General features: G+C 39.1%; 1 protein-coding gene and 1 long non-coding RNA gene across 2 annotated transcripts; one reads left to right on the top strand and one right to left on the bottom strand.

The window, feature by feature from the left end:
- Positions 1-430: 430 nt before the first annotated feature.
- Positions 431-1,534, bottom strand: LOC138129377 (golgin subfamily A member 6-like protein 22). Its single transcript, XM_069045663.1, has one exon. It carries the CDS (start codon positions 1,532-1,534, stop codon positions 431-433), a length of 1,104 nt encoding a protein of 367 aa, XP_068901764.1.
- Positions 1,535-8,179: 6,645 nt separating this feature from the next.
- On the top strand, positions 8,180-9,863 carry LOC138129068 (uncharacterized). Its single transcript, XR_011159056.1, has 3 exons — positions 8,180-8,294; positions 8,511-8,725; positions 8,782-9,863. It is a non-coding gene; the product is annotated as an uncharacterized lncRNA (long non-coding RNA).
- The last annotated feature ends 8,375 nt before the right edge of the window (positions 9,864-18,238 follow it).

Raw genomic sequence — 18,238 nt, 5'->3', positions numbered from 1 at the left:
GGATTTAAACACAAGTTTCCCCACAATTATTTGGATGAGTTCTGCGGGTTTGATCAAATTTTGCACTGTGTTAAAATTATTGTTGAGGCTATGGTTGTAATCAAATTCGTAAGAGACTTTCTTTGTAATTGTGATCATGAATTTAAACAGATGATTGATTATCTAATTTCGATTTCAGAAAGTTTACTTTTGCGGTAACCCCCAATTTTTATACAACCCTATTTGCGTACGGCAAATCTACCCTAACCTTCAGTTAACTTGTTCGAACTTATATCACCCAAGCAACATTTAATACCGCGTTTACTACTACTACTACTTTACTTTATTTTACCCTACGGGCTTTAAAGGATTCCTATACTTTACAGTTCTAAATAAACTTACAATTCCAAAATCATTCTTTTTTCTTTTGTAAATTAACCTACATTTTCTTTTATTCCCCACCCCTCTCCTTCTCTATCCTTTCCCTCCTCTTCCATACCTCTTTCATCCATCCTATCTCTCTTCCGTCTTCGTTCAGTATTTCTCCCCGTTCCTTTTCCTCCCTTTCTCTCATTTCACCGCATCCTCTCCACATGTGCTCGATCGTCTCTCTCTCCTCACGGCACATCCTGCACATTCTTTCCTCCTCCTCCATCCTGTACTTATTTTCTCTCTCTTCGTTCCCACATCTAAATCTCGCCATCATTTTCCTTTCTTTCGTGCTCTCTCTCCCCAGATACACCGGAACCTCCTCTGTCACGCACCTTTCATACTCCCTGTTGTACCTCGCTTCTTTGATTCTCTCCCTTCTCTCCTGCTTGTCCGTATCTCTGTCCCTCTCGCTCAGCTCCGCACACATCCATCTTCCTTCCGCTCTCATTCTTTCCACTTCCTCTCTGGCATACCCGTTCCTCCTACAGTACTTCTCTCTCTCCTTCTCATCCGCGTTCTTTTTCTTTTCTCTATAGCACTCAGTCAGTATCCTGCATTCTTCCCTTCCGCCCATTCTGTCCTCGAACTTTGCCGCTCTCTTTCCCGCTTTTACTCTCAGCTTGCTCCTCTTGCACTCTTCCCTCGCTATGTACCCTGGTGTTTCTCTGTCCACTCCTAGCACCCATCTCAAATATTTCTCTTGCACCCTCTCCACCTCCTCCCGTTCCTTCCATCCCCATATCTCTGCTCCGTACATCAGTACGCTCTCCACCATGCTCTCGAACATCATCATTCTCCTCCCGAACTCGCCTCCCCACATTCTCTCTCCTATTCCCCACACACATCCAACTACCTTGTTCGCCTTCCTCACTACCTCTCTCACTTGCGCCCTGACTGTGGCCCTCTCGTTGAAGGTGTAGCCCAGGTACTTAAACTCGCTCACTCTTTCTATCTTGCTTACTTCCCACTTCCACTCGCTCTCCTCATTCTTCCTCTTTCTCTTGCTGAACACCATCATTTTTGTCTTCTCTACATTCACTTCCAGCTTTTTCTTTCTCACATACTTTTCCAGGTTCCTCATCATTTCTTTCATCTCTCTCTCACTCTTTGCCACAATCACCATGTCGTCCGCAAACGCCAGGCTCCATACTTTCTCCCTACCCACTACAACCCCCCCCCCGCCTGCGCTTTCTTCAACATTTCGTCCACATCCGCTACGTATATCGTGAACAGCAGGGGACTGAGCGGGCAGCCCTGTCTCACTCCCTTTGTTGTCTCAAACCATTCGCCCTCTTTCTCTCCCACCTTCACCTTGTTCCTCGTTCTCGCATATATCTCCTCGACCTTCCGCACCAGCCATTCACTTATTCCTCTTTCTCTCATACATTCAAACATTTTCACTCTGTCAACCTTGTCGAACGCCGCCTTGAAGTCTATGAACAATGCGTACATCCTCCCCCCTTTCTTCCTCAATTCGTTCCTTGCTAAATGGTCCAGGATGTACACATTGTCCACAGTACCCCTTCCCTTTCTGAACCCTGCCTGACTATCCGGCAACACTCCCTTTTCCTCGATTTCCCTCTTCATCCTTTCGCTCAAAACAGACGCATACAACTTATACCCCGTGTTCAGGAGAGTTATTCCTCGGTAGTTTTCCGCTCTATTTTTCTCTCCTTTTTTAAAAATTGGGCAGATTACGCCTTCTCTCCAGTCCTCCGGGAATCCCTCTCCTCTCCATACCCCATTCATCAGTTCCACCATTCTCTCTACCATTCTTTCAGTCCCATACATCCACGCTTCATTTTGCACCCCGTCCCATCCCGGTGCCTTTCTCTTTTTCAAGTATCTTATGTGTCTTCCCACCTCCTCCGCTGTGATTTCTGTTTCCTCCATCACCGTCTGCTTCTCTTTCCTTTGTGTTCCCACCTTTCCTTCTTCTTTCCTCCCTTCCAGCAGTCTCATGAAGTACTCTTCCCATTCTTGTATTGTTATTTTCTCGCTCACAGGTTCCTTTTTCTTCCTCTCTCTGTTTATGTATTTCCACACCTCCCTCTCTGTTCTTATTTCTTTTATCTCTTTCTCCTCCCTTTCCCTCTTCTGCTTCTTCTTCTCTCTACATCTCTCTCTGTATCTTCTTTTTGCTTCTAGGAATCTGCTTCTGTCAATTTCGTTCCTCCTCCATCCTCTCAGCGCCTTTACCACTTCCCTCTTTGCTTGCTCACATTCTCTGTCCCACCATCCATTTTTCTTTTCTGCCCCTTTCGCTCCCCTTACTATCACCTCCTTTTTCTTCGTCGCTTTCTCGATCACTTCCTTTAGCTCTGTCACCATCTTCTCTATTTCCTGCTCCTTGAATGTTGCTTCCTCCAGTCTCTACCGCGTTTACTAAGTTACACTTTTACCAGAGTCGGAAGGTAACATGCTCGCGGCATTTAATACGGAATCGCATTTAACTATTACGCCCTAGTGCCGAAATACCTCTTCCGGTAAAAGTCCGGTCCTTAAACACCAATCACAACTTCCGAACAAAACCCGCATATGCAAGTCCTCGCAAATCAATCTGAATGACTGTAGGCGTCATTTCTATCACAAATTTTCGTACACGGGCTTCGACAAAGACTTGTTCAGAACTTTGCCGTGCGCGACACCAGTTTATTACAGGTAACCGGGATGGTTATTTTGTCTCGTTTGTCCTCGTGGTAGCCCACACATACATGGTAGATGTCGTTGGAGCGGGAATTACGACGCCCATTCTAAGTCCACTGCCGGAAACTACGACCTGGCACAGTGTCTTAGACCTAGTAAAGATGGAGAAGGGGGTCCCCGGGAACCACGACTCTCTTCATCGTTGGTAGCCGACAAACGCGCCTATAATTTCAGGTGCAATTGGTGCAAAACAATATTTTTGCTTTGATCGCCTAAACACGACGCGAGAGAGAAATAGCCCCACTCTACCCTATATTGAACATGCAACCAATCATTCTATCTCCCTAAAGTTTATAATGCGAAATTTCGATCTGGTCTGAGAGCAACAGTTGAGAAAATTCAGGAACGATTAAGTTATAAATTGATGATTGCTTGTTAAGTTTCGAAATTCCTGACTGATGGTTACACTCAAATATGACGTAAAGAATCTAATTTAATAATGTCGAATAAATGGATAAGTTAAATTTGTAATTTAGTTAATCCGGCAACCAAAGTGTTGCGGCCTCTTTCCATCGGAAATAGAATCATTTGTTGCTGGCTACCTCTAGCTTTAATCAACTTAACTCGTAAAATTCAGTCGAAATATAATCGGCAATGTCCATGTCACTCGTTATATTACTACTGATAGGTTATCATAACTGACGTCATTTATGCATGCAGAATTGTGGATAATAGTATATTGTGTTATTAGCAGTCTTAGGACAGAATAGTCCCGGACAAGTTGACCAGTACAACTTTGCGTAATACCCAGCTCACATATAAATACGATTCAGCTGGTTCGCTTTAAATAACAGGTGAACCAGCTGAATCGTGTTTATGTGCGAGCGAGGGATTACGCAAAGTTGTACTGGTCGACTGTCTGGTACTATTCTGTCCTAACACTGGTTATTAGTATTAAAAGTGATACTTTTTTTGACGAGCTATTTGTTTGCATAGCGAGGCGAAGCGAAGCGTAGCCGAGCCACTGCAATAATTGCAAGTCAAAAAATGTCACTTTTAATACGAATGACACATACTATTTTTTCTCCAACCAAATATGTAAAGGACAAATCGGGTTTGATTAATTTTTTACAAAGTTGTTCGAACTGTACTTTTCATATTAATATTAAAAACTAGTAATTTTAGTTAGTTCATTTTATAATTTTGAAATAATTCTTAAGTCTAGTATTAAAAGTACTTTTAATACTAGGAGGCAAAAGTGTTGCCTTAGTAACCACGTAACTTTTTTGTACAGTTACGAAAACATCAACTTTAATGACCAAAAACGCTATTAAAGGTGACCACTTTTAAGACGGTTGGAGAAAAAAGTATTACACGTAAAATCATCTTTTTATTAAATTTTATAATCGTATTAGTGTTCGGTTGGGTGTTTGGGTGAACTTGGTGAGCATAAAAAGCAAAGTCGTAAATAAAGTTGCACTACATGAACAACGCTCTGACAAATCTCCCCAATTTACTGTCGAATGAACTCGTCCACACAAATTGGTTTTGCGCGCAGATCACGTGACCGTCCCTTTACACTTTACGGCAAGTCTAAACAATAACGTAAGAATACTTTTTGGATTAATTGACAGCCCGGCTTGCACAAATGGCGAAAGAGGTCAAATTCAAATTTCGTTTACGTTTTACAACTGAAGACGATTTAATTTTGCTTCGGGATGTAATGAGACATAATCCATTTAAAGGACCTTCCGAGTGGAAACAAATTCATGCAAATCTTTTGTGGGAAAAATTTCAGTATACGTTCAGTTCGGGAACATTTACTTAAACTGTGTTAAAAAGGATCGTGCCAACGTAAGACAGTAAGTAAAAATCAATTTTTTATGTAAATAAGTAGGTATTGTTTTCTTTGTTTTTTTCAATAGATCAATCTTCAAAGTAGGTTTTAAATTTTATTTACTGAAAATATGTATACAGGGTGTTAGGGAATGGTCTCCCGAGAATTTCAGGGTGAGTTTATCAGGGAAAATGTGGTCGAAAACCTTTATACCGTTTTTGGATAAACTGAACAGTTTTCTGAAAATGAAATTGTTCCCTGCTGTTTTGGGACTGCTGAAATATTGCTTTGTGCACGAAAAAATCTTGTATGTTTCGATTTAAAAATGATTGCTTGGTGACGATTCGAAATTTACTACTGTCAAAGTCTACACTTCACTCAACCAACAATCATTACAATCGTTTATAATGCCCGAATACTCCATCGAGGAATATGCAGATATGCATTTTGTGTATGGGGAATGTAGCGGAAATGCCAATGCTGCTGTCCGAAGGTATGAGGAACGTTTTCCTCAGCGGAGAGTCCCAGGCAGTAAAACCAGTAAAACGTAGGTAGAGGACGGAATGCAGGAATGGTGAATGTGGAAGAGGAAATTTTGCATCGAGTTGATGAAGATTCCTCAATAAGTACCAGACAAATTGCTAGGGAATTTGGAGTTAGTCATTGGACGGTGTGGAGAACTTTGGAGGAATCTCTTCTTTATCCGTATCATTTCCAACAAGTTCAAAGCCTAAGCGCACATGACTTTCCTCAAAGGCAAAGATTTTGCGAATGGTTATTGCAAAAGTTTAACCAAGATCCTTTATTCCATAACCAAATTCTTATAACTGATGAATGCCGCTTTACGAGGGACGGTATTCAAAATTTTCACAATCCTCACCATTGGGCCGACGTCAATCATCACGTCATTCACCAAGGCCGTTTCCAGCATCGTTTTTCCATAAATGTTTGGGCCGGGATTATTGGAACACATCTGATGGGACCGTTTGTGTTACCAGCAAGATTAACAGGAGAAAATTATTTAAATTTCTTAAATGTTGATCTGCCAGGTCTTTTGGAGGAAACTCCTTTGAAGATTCGGAGGGCCATGTGGTTCATGCATGACGGTGCTCCGGCGCATTTTACTTTAAATGTAAGACATTTTTTAAACGTTTCATACGGACCCCAATGGATTGGACGAGGCGGACCAACTGCGTGGCCACCTCGTTCCCCTGATATCAACAGTTGCGACTTTTATTTATGGGGTTATATGAAATCTATGGTGTATAGAACTGCAGTAAATACTCAAGACGATCTTTTAAACAGAATCATGTTGGCTGCAGAACGAATTCGCAACGATCAAGATGAGTTAGCACGGGTTAGCAGGTCATTATTAAGACGTGCTAATGCTTGTATTAGGGCAAACAGGGGACATTTTGAACATTTACTATGAGTTTTTTATTTTTTTCAATACAAATAAATAGTTTATACAGAAATTAACGAATTTCATTATAGTTGAAGGTACCTAGATGTTGTATCACAAATGAAGCTGTAGAAATAATTTCAGTTCTTTGTAGCAATAAAAGAGGACTTACCCCAAGGCTGTGGTAAATACAGATAAATATTTTCAAAATACTAAGATACTTTATTTATAATTAAACAGTAACTACACTATTCTTTTTATGTAGACTGTTTGCACTTACATGAGTCCCTCTTGAGAAAACCGATTATTGTCATGACCGCGCGGTTTTATTGTTACTAGTGATTTTTCTTTGAGATCAGTGAAAATTTAATCTTGTTCACCCGTATCTGTTGTTGACAGATGGATGATGGAGTCTTTCTTACTGACACCAAGGAGTATAGAATAATAGGGAGGGAACATGCGGCCGGCCGAGTGAAGCCGCTTTGATGCGCATGTGCGCGGTAGTACGCCCCAAGAAAGTGAATAATAGTTATTTATAATGTAAGTGTTAAAAGTGAGATTTTATTTTGTAAGTGGGGTAGATTGGGAAACGAGCGCAGCGAGTTGACCAACCCCACGAACAAAATAAAATCACTTTTAACACGTCCATCATACATGTATTTTTTATACATGCATGCATTGCATTAAAAAAACGCAGTCGTATTTTTGATGTTTATTTTAATTTCTGCGGCAAAAATTACGTAGCTAGTCTTGTATTGACATTTGTTTATTAGAAACGTCAAAAAAGTTTTCATTACGATTTGTAAAACACTTTCAATTCCACATTATTGCATTCGTAAACATGGAATGCAAAGAAAACGACGTTAACGATGCCGATATGGACGACAGATTTCCCACAGATATTGAAAAAGCGGCAAATAGAGTCACTTTAACATTTATAAATAAATAAAAAATAACTAGTGTTAAAAAATACTTTTAACACGGTAAGTTTAGCTTCCACTAAAAGCGTCACTTTTAATGTCAGTTGTATAAAAAAGTAATTTCGTTGTGATATTTGGTGTGGTTTTCTAGTTTTTCTTCCGTTGTTTTGTGCGGTTGACTATTTTGTGCTGGAAAGGATTTTTCAACAAGTTTTTGTGTACCTAAATTACAATTTTCATAAATATGGTTTCTTGTGCTGCTTACGGTTGTTCAAATAGAACCGACAGGAAAGAAACCAAAGGCTCTCAGTTCCCTAAAATAACTTTTCATCAGTAAGTTATTAAAGCTACAGTGTTAGAGACTATTATTGACACCGTAAAATCTTAGATTTCCAAAGGACAAGGAAATGCGGGAGAACTGGGTGAAAGCTGTTAGGCGTGATTCCTGGGCTCCCAGTACCAGAAGTGTACTATCGCGGCCATCCAAAAGTGAATGTTTTTTTTTTATAGTTTGATATTTACTTTAAATCATAGGCGTCCTAAAATGTCAAAGTTTGACACTAGCGATAAAAAATTTATTGAAACTATTTTTTTTAAATGCCACATCTCTCTCCGATACAGACAGCTAGGGCTATTGCAAAGCAAGAAGAAAATTGGTCGTTGGCTGCTGTGGCGAGAGAATTACATTGCAGTAAGACTTGCATCTTCAATATAAAGAGGGGTTGGCAAGAAAACAGGCTTGCGAATGCGAATAGGTGTTAGAAAGGTTTCTTTACTAAAGTTTACTTTCACTTTAATAATGTATTAATTACTTCTGTCTCATTTTTATTATTACAACTTTTTATTATTAAAATAGTAACGCCTGCTGCACGAACGCCAATGAATACAGCCTGATTTAATCTAACGAAAAATACGAAAATTTTCGCAAGCTATCGTTCACTTTTGGATGGCCGCGATTGTACTTTGTTCCGTACATTTTGCCGAAGAATGTTTTGACCGGACTTTTTGCAATATTACCAAGCTTCATAGAGATGCTGTTCCAACAATTTTCCCAGCGTTTCCTGCTGACTTACAAAAGGTAAGTTTTTAAAGCAGTTTTGGACGCTGATTTCAAGTTGACTTGCGACTGTCGCACTTGTTGTTGTCATGGTAACGGCGCAAGAGAGAAAGATGACGCATATTGGTAATTAATGTGTAGCACAAAGATAGCTACAATTTGCGCTGCAGCATCTATTTGCCATCATAACTTGAAATCGGGCCCTTGGATATTTATTTGTTTTTATTGTGTATAAAGCCCACTGCACCCAAGCGAAGACTGGTTATAAGAAAATTATCAAGCCTTCCTCCTCCATTAAGCAACATTCCTGAATTTTCGGAAGAGCCAGTTCCGTCAACTTCAACTGACATCAAGGAAACTGAACAACCAGTTGAAGACGTAGCATTGACTTCTTTATCAATACGGCAGTTGCTCAGCAAGACAACTTCATTTTCACCTGATAGAAAACACAGGTAACAATAAAATTAATTTTTATTGAGAACAAGTTTACTATGTACTTAGTGCACAGGTATGAATCCCCAACTGCGACAAAACGTAAATTTGAATTTAACAACACAATTAACCAATATCGGAAAAGGATTAGAAATCTTCAACAAACAAAACGAAGACAAAAAAAAAAACAACTCATGACTATGAAGAGCATTGTCAGATGTCTAAAAGAAAAACATTTACTTTTGGAAGAAAATATTAACATTTTAAATACCTTATCAGGCCCAAGTAAGCAGATTGTGAAAAGGCAAGTTGCTAAATCACGTCAACGGCTTGCTAAAGTTTATAGTCCAGAACTTCGCAAATTTGCACTCACTCTTCACTATTATTCACCTAGGGCGTATAATTTTGTTCGAGAAAGCTTCAATACCTGTCTTCCGCATCCCAAAACCCTTTCCCGGTGGTACAAAACAGTGAACGGAAACCCCGGCTTTACAGAAGAATCGTTTCATGCGATACGTCAAATGGTAGAGAAATCATGAGCTGTTTGGTGCGTTATTGGTAGACGAAGTGGCAATCCGCAAGCATCTAGACTATGACGGTCATAATATAACAGGGTATGTAGACCTGCGTACTGGACTTGAAGGAGATGACAGACCTCTGGCAAAAGAAGCATTGGTGTTTATGGTTGTTAGTATTAATAGTAGTTGGAAAATACCAGTTGGATATTTCCTTGTTGATTGGTGTTAATTCAGAACAAAGGTGTAATTTGCTTAAACAGTGCCTTTCACATATATGTGAGACTGGGTTGAGAATTCTCACCTTGACTTTTGATGGTCTATCAAGTAATTTGACCATGGCTACCTTGATGAGATGTCAATTGGATGTGTCTAAAGATTTGAAAACTTTTTTCTCACACCCTGTGACTTATAAGAATGTATATATATATCCAGATCCCTGTCACATGATCAAATTAGTCCGCAATACTCTAGGGGAAAAAGGTATCATATTTGATGACAATAATGATCCAATTTTGTGGGATTATATTAAGAAACTACACGAATTGCAGGATGCTGAAGGCTTACATTTGGCCAACAAAGTCAAAGCACTCCACGTTAATTTTTATAAACAAAAAATGAAGGTTAGACTCGCAACACAAGTACTTAGCCGTTCATGAATGATGAATGACTTAAAATTATCCGATTTTAAAGATTGTGGGCCTACAATCCGGTTTATAACACTTTTCAATAACTTATTTGATATTTTCAATTCAAAAGGCCAGGTACAGAACGGTTTTAACAAATCTCTCCAGGATAATAATTATGAGGACATTTTTTCCTATCTAGATTTTTGCACCAAATATATTATAAAGTTAAAAACTGATAGAGATGGTGACTTATTGGTAAAGAGTGGTCGTAAAACGGGTTTTCTGGGGTTTCTAATATGTATCCAAAGTCTGAAGGCAATGTTTCTTGAGGTGTGCCAGAAAGAAAAGTTGCTATGTTACATACCAACATACAAACTTAGCCAGAATCACCTAGAACTTTTTTTTGGTATTATAAGGTTACATGGTGGCAGCAATAACAACCCAACAGCGAAACAATTCATTTCTGCCTATAGAAAAAATGTAATTCATTTGCAACTCAAAGCGCACGATAAGGGTAACTGTATACCTCTCCAAGAAATTTCAATTTTGCATTGTAAAGTCTTATCTTCTGAACAAAGGATTAATTTCAGCACTCCTGGTTATCGTGTTGAAGAAGATAAACTTATTAACATTGAAAGCGAGACAGATCATACTTACTTAGAGTCTCTTCAAGAACTCACTATGGTGTCAAAACACATCATTCGGTATGTAGGAGGCTTTGTTGTAAAGCATTTAATTAAAACCATTAAATGTGATGAATGTGTAAGTGCGTTAATTGATTATTCAAATCGAAGTATTTGCCTCCTAACTGCCACCAAAGATAGGAGTGGTTTAATGTATCCTTCAACAGATGTTAAAATGTATGCGAAATTAGTGAAAAAACTATCAAACAAGCACTGTCTGAAAGCGGTGGTAGTTTTCTTAAAAAGAAATTTACAGGAGAGTATTTAACTTCATCTGTACTCCATTATTATTTAGATAAAGATATCTTCGATGTTTTGCGAATACACTCTAAAAATCAATCTCCAGTAGATAATCATGTAATTCTTTTAATAAAAGCAATTGCCAAAAAATATATTGACATTAGGTTGCATTATATTGCCAAGACAGTGATAGATAAGTCACTTTCAAAGCGGCAGTTGTTTAATAAATTAGTATTGTTTAGTGGAGTTTAGTGTCGAGCTTTTTTTTAAGTAGGTAAACTTCGGCCAGCGAGAGAATGGGAGATTTTAAATTGTATTAAATTAACCCAACACTACAAAATGCACTAGAATACATTAATTAGAGAATAATTTCAGGGCAAAAAATGTTACTGCTTGAAGGTAAATAAATAAATGATTTACGCTAGGTAGTAACGTATGGTCCGAAAGTTTTGGGAAAAAATTCACTTTGTTGGATTGAGTGACAAAATGCATGTAATGAAGCAGGTCATGGAAGTAAAATGTCACCAGTCATGTCATCTAAATAAACAATGCAACAGTGTTTGGCTTTTGCTTTGCAAAATGTCTTATAAAATTAATCTTCGTCTAGGTATTTACAATCTGGTTGGGCGAATGCCGAAACGAGACATTGTCGATATTTATCGAGAGCAAAATATAAGCAAATCGACAATTTATCGCACAATCAAAGAATGCGAAGAAGGGATACCATGTGTTAACTTACCTAAAAGCGGTCGGCCGCGGGTTTTGAACCAGTTAAGACAGGGAAGACTGATTCAAGCAGCTAAACACAAAATTGGGATCTCACAGCGAAAACTTGCTAGGAGATTTAATGTTGGAAAGACTACGGTGTTTAGAACCCTATCAAGTGATAATATTGTCTTCCGGAAAAGGAGGAAAGCTCCAAAATATACAGAGGCTCAATTAGAGAGAATTCCGAGATGTTGCCGCACGTTGAGGCGAGTGCATTTCGTCAACAAATTGATCGTGATGGACGATGAAAAATATTTCACTTTGTCCAACTCTGAGATGAAGGGCAATGATGGCTTTTACACGGACAATTACCAGAATGTCCCTGATGATGTGAGATTCAAGAACAAAAAAAAGTTTGAGGACAAAATTTTGGTATGGTGCGCAATTTCTGAGGCTGGCTTCATCTCGCAGCCTTACATTGGCGTTGTTCGGGGCGAAGCTTTAAATGCAGAGCGCTATATCCAGAGATGTCTCTCTAAACTGCGTCGGTTTTTGAACACGCATCATGCGGATGATGAAATAATGTTTTGGCCAGATCTTGCTACATGCCATTATTCAAGAATCACAAGGGACTGGTATGAAGCCAACAACATCAATTTTGTACCGAAAGTAGACAATCCCCCTAACCTACCTCAGGCTCGCCCAATTGAAGAGTTTTGGGCAATTTTGAGTCGGAAAATCTATAATAACGGATGGGAAGCACAAAACGAGGAACAATTGCGACGGCGTATATCCAGAAAAATTAGAGAAATCGACGCTGTGGTCGTCCAAAGGATGATGCAACGCGTCAGGGGAAAACTTAGGCAAATCGAAAATAACGGACCCTTGTCGATTATTTGAATGTTGTTTTATAATAAGAATAGTTAAGAGAAATTGTTTGAAAATTTGGTAAAAATATAGAACTATTTTTATAAGAGTTGTCAGCCACTGAATTTTTTCCCAAAACTTTCGGACCATACGTTATTTTCTCTGCGTAGAATTTAGTGATTTTTATATCGACCAATCTCCCGCTGGACAAACCATATACTCTGAATACATTTGTAATGCAAAAAAAATTATAGTGTCTTATTTTCTTGCAGTTTTATTGTTAATTCCCGACATCTCAAGTGTTAACTGGGGCGTACCTCACGGGTTGCATATACTAAATTGCGCCCGTTTCCTTGTCCCTCACCGCATCATTTTACCGCACCAATAAGCTTGCGTATGTCCCCTCCCTATTATTCTATACTCCTTGACTGACACCTCCTCATGAGGCGGCGCCATTTGAAATTGGCGGAAATTTCAAACAGAATAACATGAATTTTTGATGAGATATTATGCAAGGGGACTTTTAAAATCGAAACGTCATTGTGACAGTAGGTACTCGATAAAATCTGACATAGTCATTGTTGTTTTTGGTTGCTAAGCAATTAACATTAATTACAAAACGTTAACTATTTATTTAATTATCAAAACAATAAAATGGTGCAAAAATTCCCAAACAGTGGGGCACCGTTTTAAATTTTTATTTTTGAGAAAACCATTCATGTTAGGAAAAAATTGTACTAAGGTTTTCGACCACATTTTCTCTCACAGACTCACCCTGAAATTCTCGGGAGACCATTCCCTAACACCCTGTATAGTCACGCCTCAAATATTCTGGAACGGTACAATAATTTTAAAATTGGGTTAAAGATGGTTTAAATGCATATAATAAATATGAGGAAATTTTGAGATTTGGAACTGGATTTTATCATTTCCAACTTACTTTCACACCGTCCACCTATCACATGAAGATTTTTCATGTTTGAAAATGTTCGTATGTCCTTAGATCTGGAACCGAAGAGTAATATACGAAGAAAGAACGCTTGCAAAAAAGGAGTGAGTGCTTCAAGAGCGGAAGTTATTTTCGCAAGAAATGTCGCTGCCTTTGATAGTGATTCGACACAAACTAAGATAGGAATTTCTTGCAATACTATTTCTTACTTATCTGCAGTTTCAGTTCACATACAAGAAAGCACCACGAATAATGATGATCAAGGATCTCAGGTTCATTTTGACATTGTGGATAATTTGGAAATGGGAGATGCAGAATCAGTAGACCACATTCAGAACCAGGACAGTCCCACTTATAATAATTACGCAATAACAGTGGAGGAAATAGAACTACCGAGTACGTCAGAAAGGCCGACAGCTGCAACCGTGACATCCGCGTCTGTACCTATGGAAGTTCCAAGTGAATAAAGACAACAATGCATGATTATACAACAAGAATTGATAAACTTCTTTATTCAAAATTTTAATAATAATATAGTGTTAACGTGTTTTTAATTTGCAGTCTGTCCACCGTATAAGCAGGTGTGACAGTTTGCAAGGACCATTGCTGTCTTATACATTGTTCCAACGTCCTGCAACAATAGTTTTTCTTTTTTTTTAATTTAAAATGCAAATTCGCTTATAAGGTTTCCAAATCCCCACTCAACAGCTTGTCTCATAGAGTTCATGCGGATGTTAAAATTTTGTTGCTCTATTGTGAGTCTTCTACCAGGAAGGACATACAGTAGAAGGGATTCCTGATGGCGAGCGGTGGGGGTTACTTTGCGCAGAGCTTGCTCCGTCCAACTTACAGACGATTGCTTAAAACGAATTGAGCCCACAGACAGTGGTGTAGTTAAACGTTTACTCAAACTAAAAATATCGAAACTGGGAAAAATACAAAATAAAGACGGCCGAATTTGACGTGCTTGACTGCGAATAACAGGTTTGATGTTATTTGAAGGCATTTTTTACTATTTACAATGAATAAGTTCCACAAAATTTACATCTACACGAATGCTACACCTACACCACTGATCCGCCACGACCAGTCAGGATAGAGCAGCTGATTGGTATCAACTGCACATCCCCACCGCTCGCCATCAGGAATCTGTTCTGCTGTAACTCTTGAATGGGATATGCAGGGTCTCCATAAAGCACGTATTTTTCGTTGACTCCAAAACGAGCACGCTGCTCCAACTGATTATATAAATTAGATTTCCTAAATATTCTTACGTCGTGTCTTCTACCAAGGTAAGGCCCTACCAGGCTAGCTATTATGCCATCTGGACACAGTACCGATTGATATTTTACACAATGGTGACGCTTGTGCACAGAAAAATATTCTTCTTGGTCATGATACACTCACACCGGTATGAGAGACTCTGAGCTTAAACGTGTCCAGTTTGCGCAGTGACGTCACACCGAAGCAGAAACACGAACAACCCAGAAGTCTAGCGCTATTGCATATTGTGAAAGTCATTTGACTAGTTTTCGACAGATTACACGTTGTATTCACGTTACGAATGTATCTATTGTGACTTATTGTTATTAGAGAGATTCACGAAACTTTGCAAATTTGCAAATCGTTAACGAAACAGTAAATACAATGCTTCAACAGTGTCGGTTGTCATGGTTTTGAATTTGCAACGCCTTATCGAGCCTTACCGAGTTTCGTGAATGACCCCCTAAGGCTTGTCGCCCATTGAGCTGAATTAAACCGAACCGAGGCGAACCGAATCGAACCGCAAAAATTCGGAACAAACAAATTATATACACTCACCGGCAAAAAAAAACGGAACACTAATTAGTCAACAACAAATTTATTCCCATTATACCTATTTTGATGTATTTTGACCAGGCAATGATAGCAAACATAACCTTGAGCATTAGCATAGGCTATTTTATTAGCAATTTCGCATAAAAACAAATTTTTTGCTTAAAAATCTTCTTTTCTTAAATTTACCAATTTTATAATAATCAAGTAACCTGGTTAGATTTTTATAACTTTTGTAATTTTTTATTGTTGTTGACTTCGAATTTAAGTCCAGAACGTAAAAAAATGCCTCTAGCTGGTGTAAATATTGCCAGAGCAGTAGCTTTATTTGAAGACTGTTGTTGCTTCCGTTATGCAGCTAATGCTATTCAGGCTCCTCTTGCTAGTGGTCACAGAGCTGTTAGAAGGTTTCAAGAGACTGGTCAGTACACAAGAAGACCTGGATCTGGTCGAAAAAGAGCAACCACACACCGGGACGATAGATTTTTAAATAATAATGGTGTTCCGCTTTTTCTGCCGGTGAGTGTATTTTTAAATTACAGTCCACACGTTTGTTCGAATCGAACTGAACCGAACCGGATCGAACTATATTAATTCGGCTGGATCGCTTGCTTGAGCTACCCAGCCGAATAATTCGGAAGCGAATTTATTATTTCCTCAACTTTTGTAAGCTTTCCGAAACTTCCATAAACAAGTCAAAACGTGCATTTCACGTGTCCACGATTTTTGCTCAATAAAGTAAATTTTCTGTTCATTATGGATGAAGAAAAGTTAATTTTGGAAGTGAAAAAGTATGAAGAACTTTATAATATTGTAGTTTCAATTTCGTTGTAGGTCGTAAAATTTTATGGTACTTTAAGTTAAAGATCTTGCGAGGCTTATAAATCCTAGTTTACCACTAGCAGGTAATATTTTAAGCAGGGTTGTATTGTACATTTGGTATATTTGCATTGTACGGCAAACGGCACTCGCCGCTTACCAACCTTTTCAAACCCAACCATTGTGCCCGTTAATCGCTCATAATATCCAATAAAATTTTACGACCTACAACCAAATTGAAACTACAGTACTGGTGACAAACATTACAATAGGGAGTGGGAGGTAAGAGGAAGTAATTATTTCGTTAATGGGATGTAACCAAAATTTTCTTTTCTTTTTTTTTAATTCATCTTCATCGGCTAATAAAGCCGCTACGATCTTAACGTCGCTCTGTGGAAGTCGACATTTTTTAAATGAGTTAAAATAAGGCTATCATTAAAATAAAAATTTCACAACTCGAAGGTACAAACAAGTGGGCACGTAGGGATTCGATTCGGTTCGGTCTAGTATTTTCGGTTCGATTCGGTTCGGTTCCATTCGGCTTTAGTGGGTGACAACATTTAGGCTTGTCGCCCATTGAGCTGAATCAAACCGAATCGAGGCGAACCGAATCGAACCGCAAAAATTCGGAACAAACAAATTACATGTTTTTAAATCACAGTCCGCACATTTGTTGGAATCGAACCGAACCCAACCGGATCCAAAAAACAGGATAAAATTTAAGCATAGCGCTGTACTAACTTAAAATCTTTCTAAAACAAGAAAAAATGTTAGAAAGAACCGAACAACTGGCTAAACGAAGACGAATGATACATACTGATGAGTGATGATCTATCAACTTCTGCTACAAACTCAAAGTAATGAGCAATATTCAAACAACAGTGATACTGCTGATAAAGTGTTTTTCTAACAAGATACCAGAGGCTCAAATTAATGATCCGATACATTGGTATGTATATATTGTTGAATAATTATTAATTAGCTATTGTAACTAAAACAATGGTATTTTAATTTCCAGAAACATAGAAGAGCAATTGTTAGAATTCAAAGATAAAATTAAAGCTTGTGGCCATGTTTTCAACAAGAGGCGCGGGTGGCGCTGCAAGTAGACTCCCAACCTCGAGCCGGCCCCTCTACCATCGGCCGATTTCCCTCTCCGCGTCAACCACCGCTATATAAGCTCGCGCTCGACTCGAATCAGCGAGATTCTCATCGACTCCTTCAGCTTCTAGGCCTGTGGGACTTTAGGATACGACCGAGTAGACGTCTAGGCAGCTAGGCTCTTCTTATTATCTCGAATCGAATGTATGCTAAGTTTGTGTAAATAAACGTTTAAAGCTAAACGAATTATTCCTCGACGCCGCTACAACTAACGCCCAACGTGCGGCTCGAAAAAACATCAACAATCAGAAGCCGGAGAACATAGAAAACTGCAACGACGAATCACCAGGAGTCAAACAAAAAACAGCAGTTTGAAGATGAATACCGAAAACATACCCGGACCCAACATGTCAGGTATTACACTAACAAACGAGCAGTTCCAACAGCTCCTAAACATTCAACAACCAAGACACGAAGATGGCAACTTTTCTACATGCACCAACCGCTTCGCCGGACGGACAGACGAAGATGTGTACACGTTCATCGAAGCAGTGTCCACATACAAAGATTGCGCACGGGTGAATGACGAAAATGCACTAAGAGGACTGCCAATGCTCCTGGAGGGTTTAGCTGCAACATGGTGGCGAGGTATTAAGAACACCACCGACACTTGGGTACGCGCTATCCAAGAATTAAAGGAAACATACGGCACGAAAAAGACCAACGACCAATTATACCTGGAACTCTTCGCGTCGAAACAAGAGGGAGGTACCCCTACGGATCGGTTCGTATGCACGAAACGGGCACTACTCGCCCAATTTTCACCCAATCATAGTCAAGACCAACAAATTGACATGGTTTATGCTCTTCTCTGCAATGACATCAAGAAAAGAGTAAGGCGTAGCGCGGTCACGACGTTCAGAGAACTTTTAGAGGAGGCAAGAATTGTGGAACAAACCATTTTTACGTTGCCAACAGAAGGAAAGTCTAATGTCAATGAAGAAACCCCCAGGAAACCAAAGAAAACACGTTGCTCGTTCTGCAACATAAAATGACACGACACCTCGGTATGCAGAAAAAGAACAGCCGCCGAGACACAACAGCAGGGAGTGCCGAAGTCCAGCAATCACAACAAGAGTCCAGGTCTCCGATGTTATGGATGTGGAAAGCCAAGGTTTGTGCGAAAAGAGTGTCCCGAATGCAACAA

The sequence above is a fragment of the Tenebrio molitor genome, chromosome 4 (assembly GCF_963966145.1).
Source record: "Tenebrio molitor chromosome 4, icTenMoli1.1, whole genome shotgun sequence".
NCBI classification, from domain to species: domain Eukaryota; kingdom Metazoa; phylum Arthropoda; class Insecta; order Coleoptera; family Tenebrionidae; genus Tenebrio; species Tenebrio molitor.
Note: the sequence above shows the minus strand (reverse complement) of the source record. Positions and strands in the feature narration are given on the sequence as shown.

Coding starts and splice junctions, on each gene's coding strand:
- LOC138129377 (XM_069045663.1), bottom strand. CDS start 1,534: ATGGTGATTGTGGCAAAGAGTGAGAGAGAGATGAAAGAAATGATGAGG.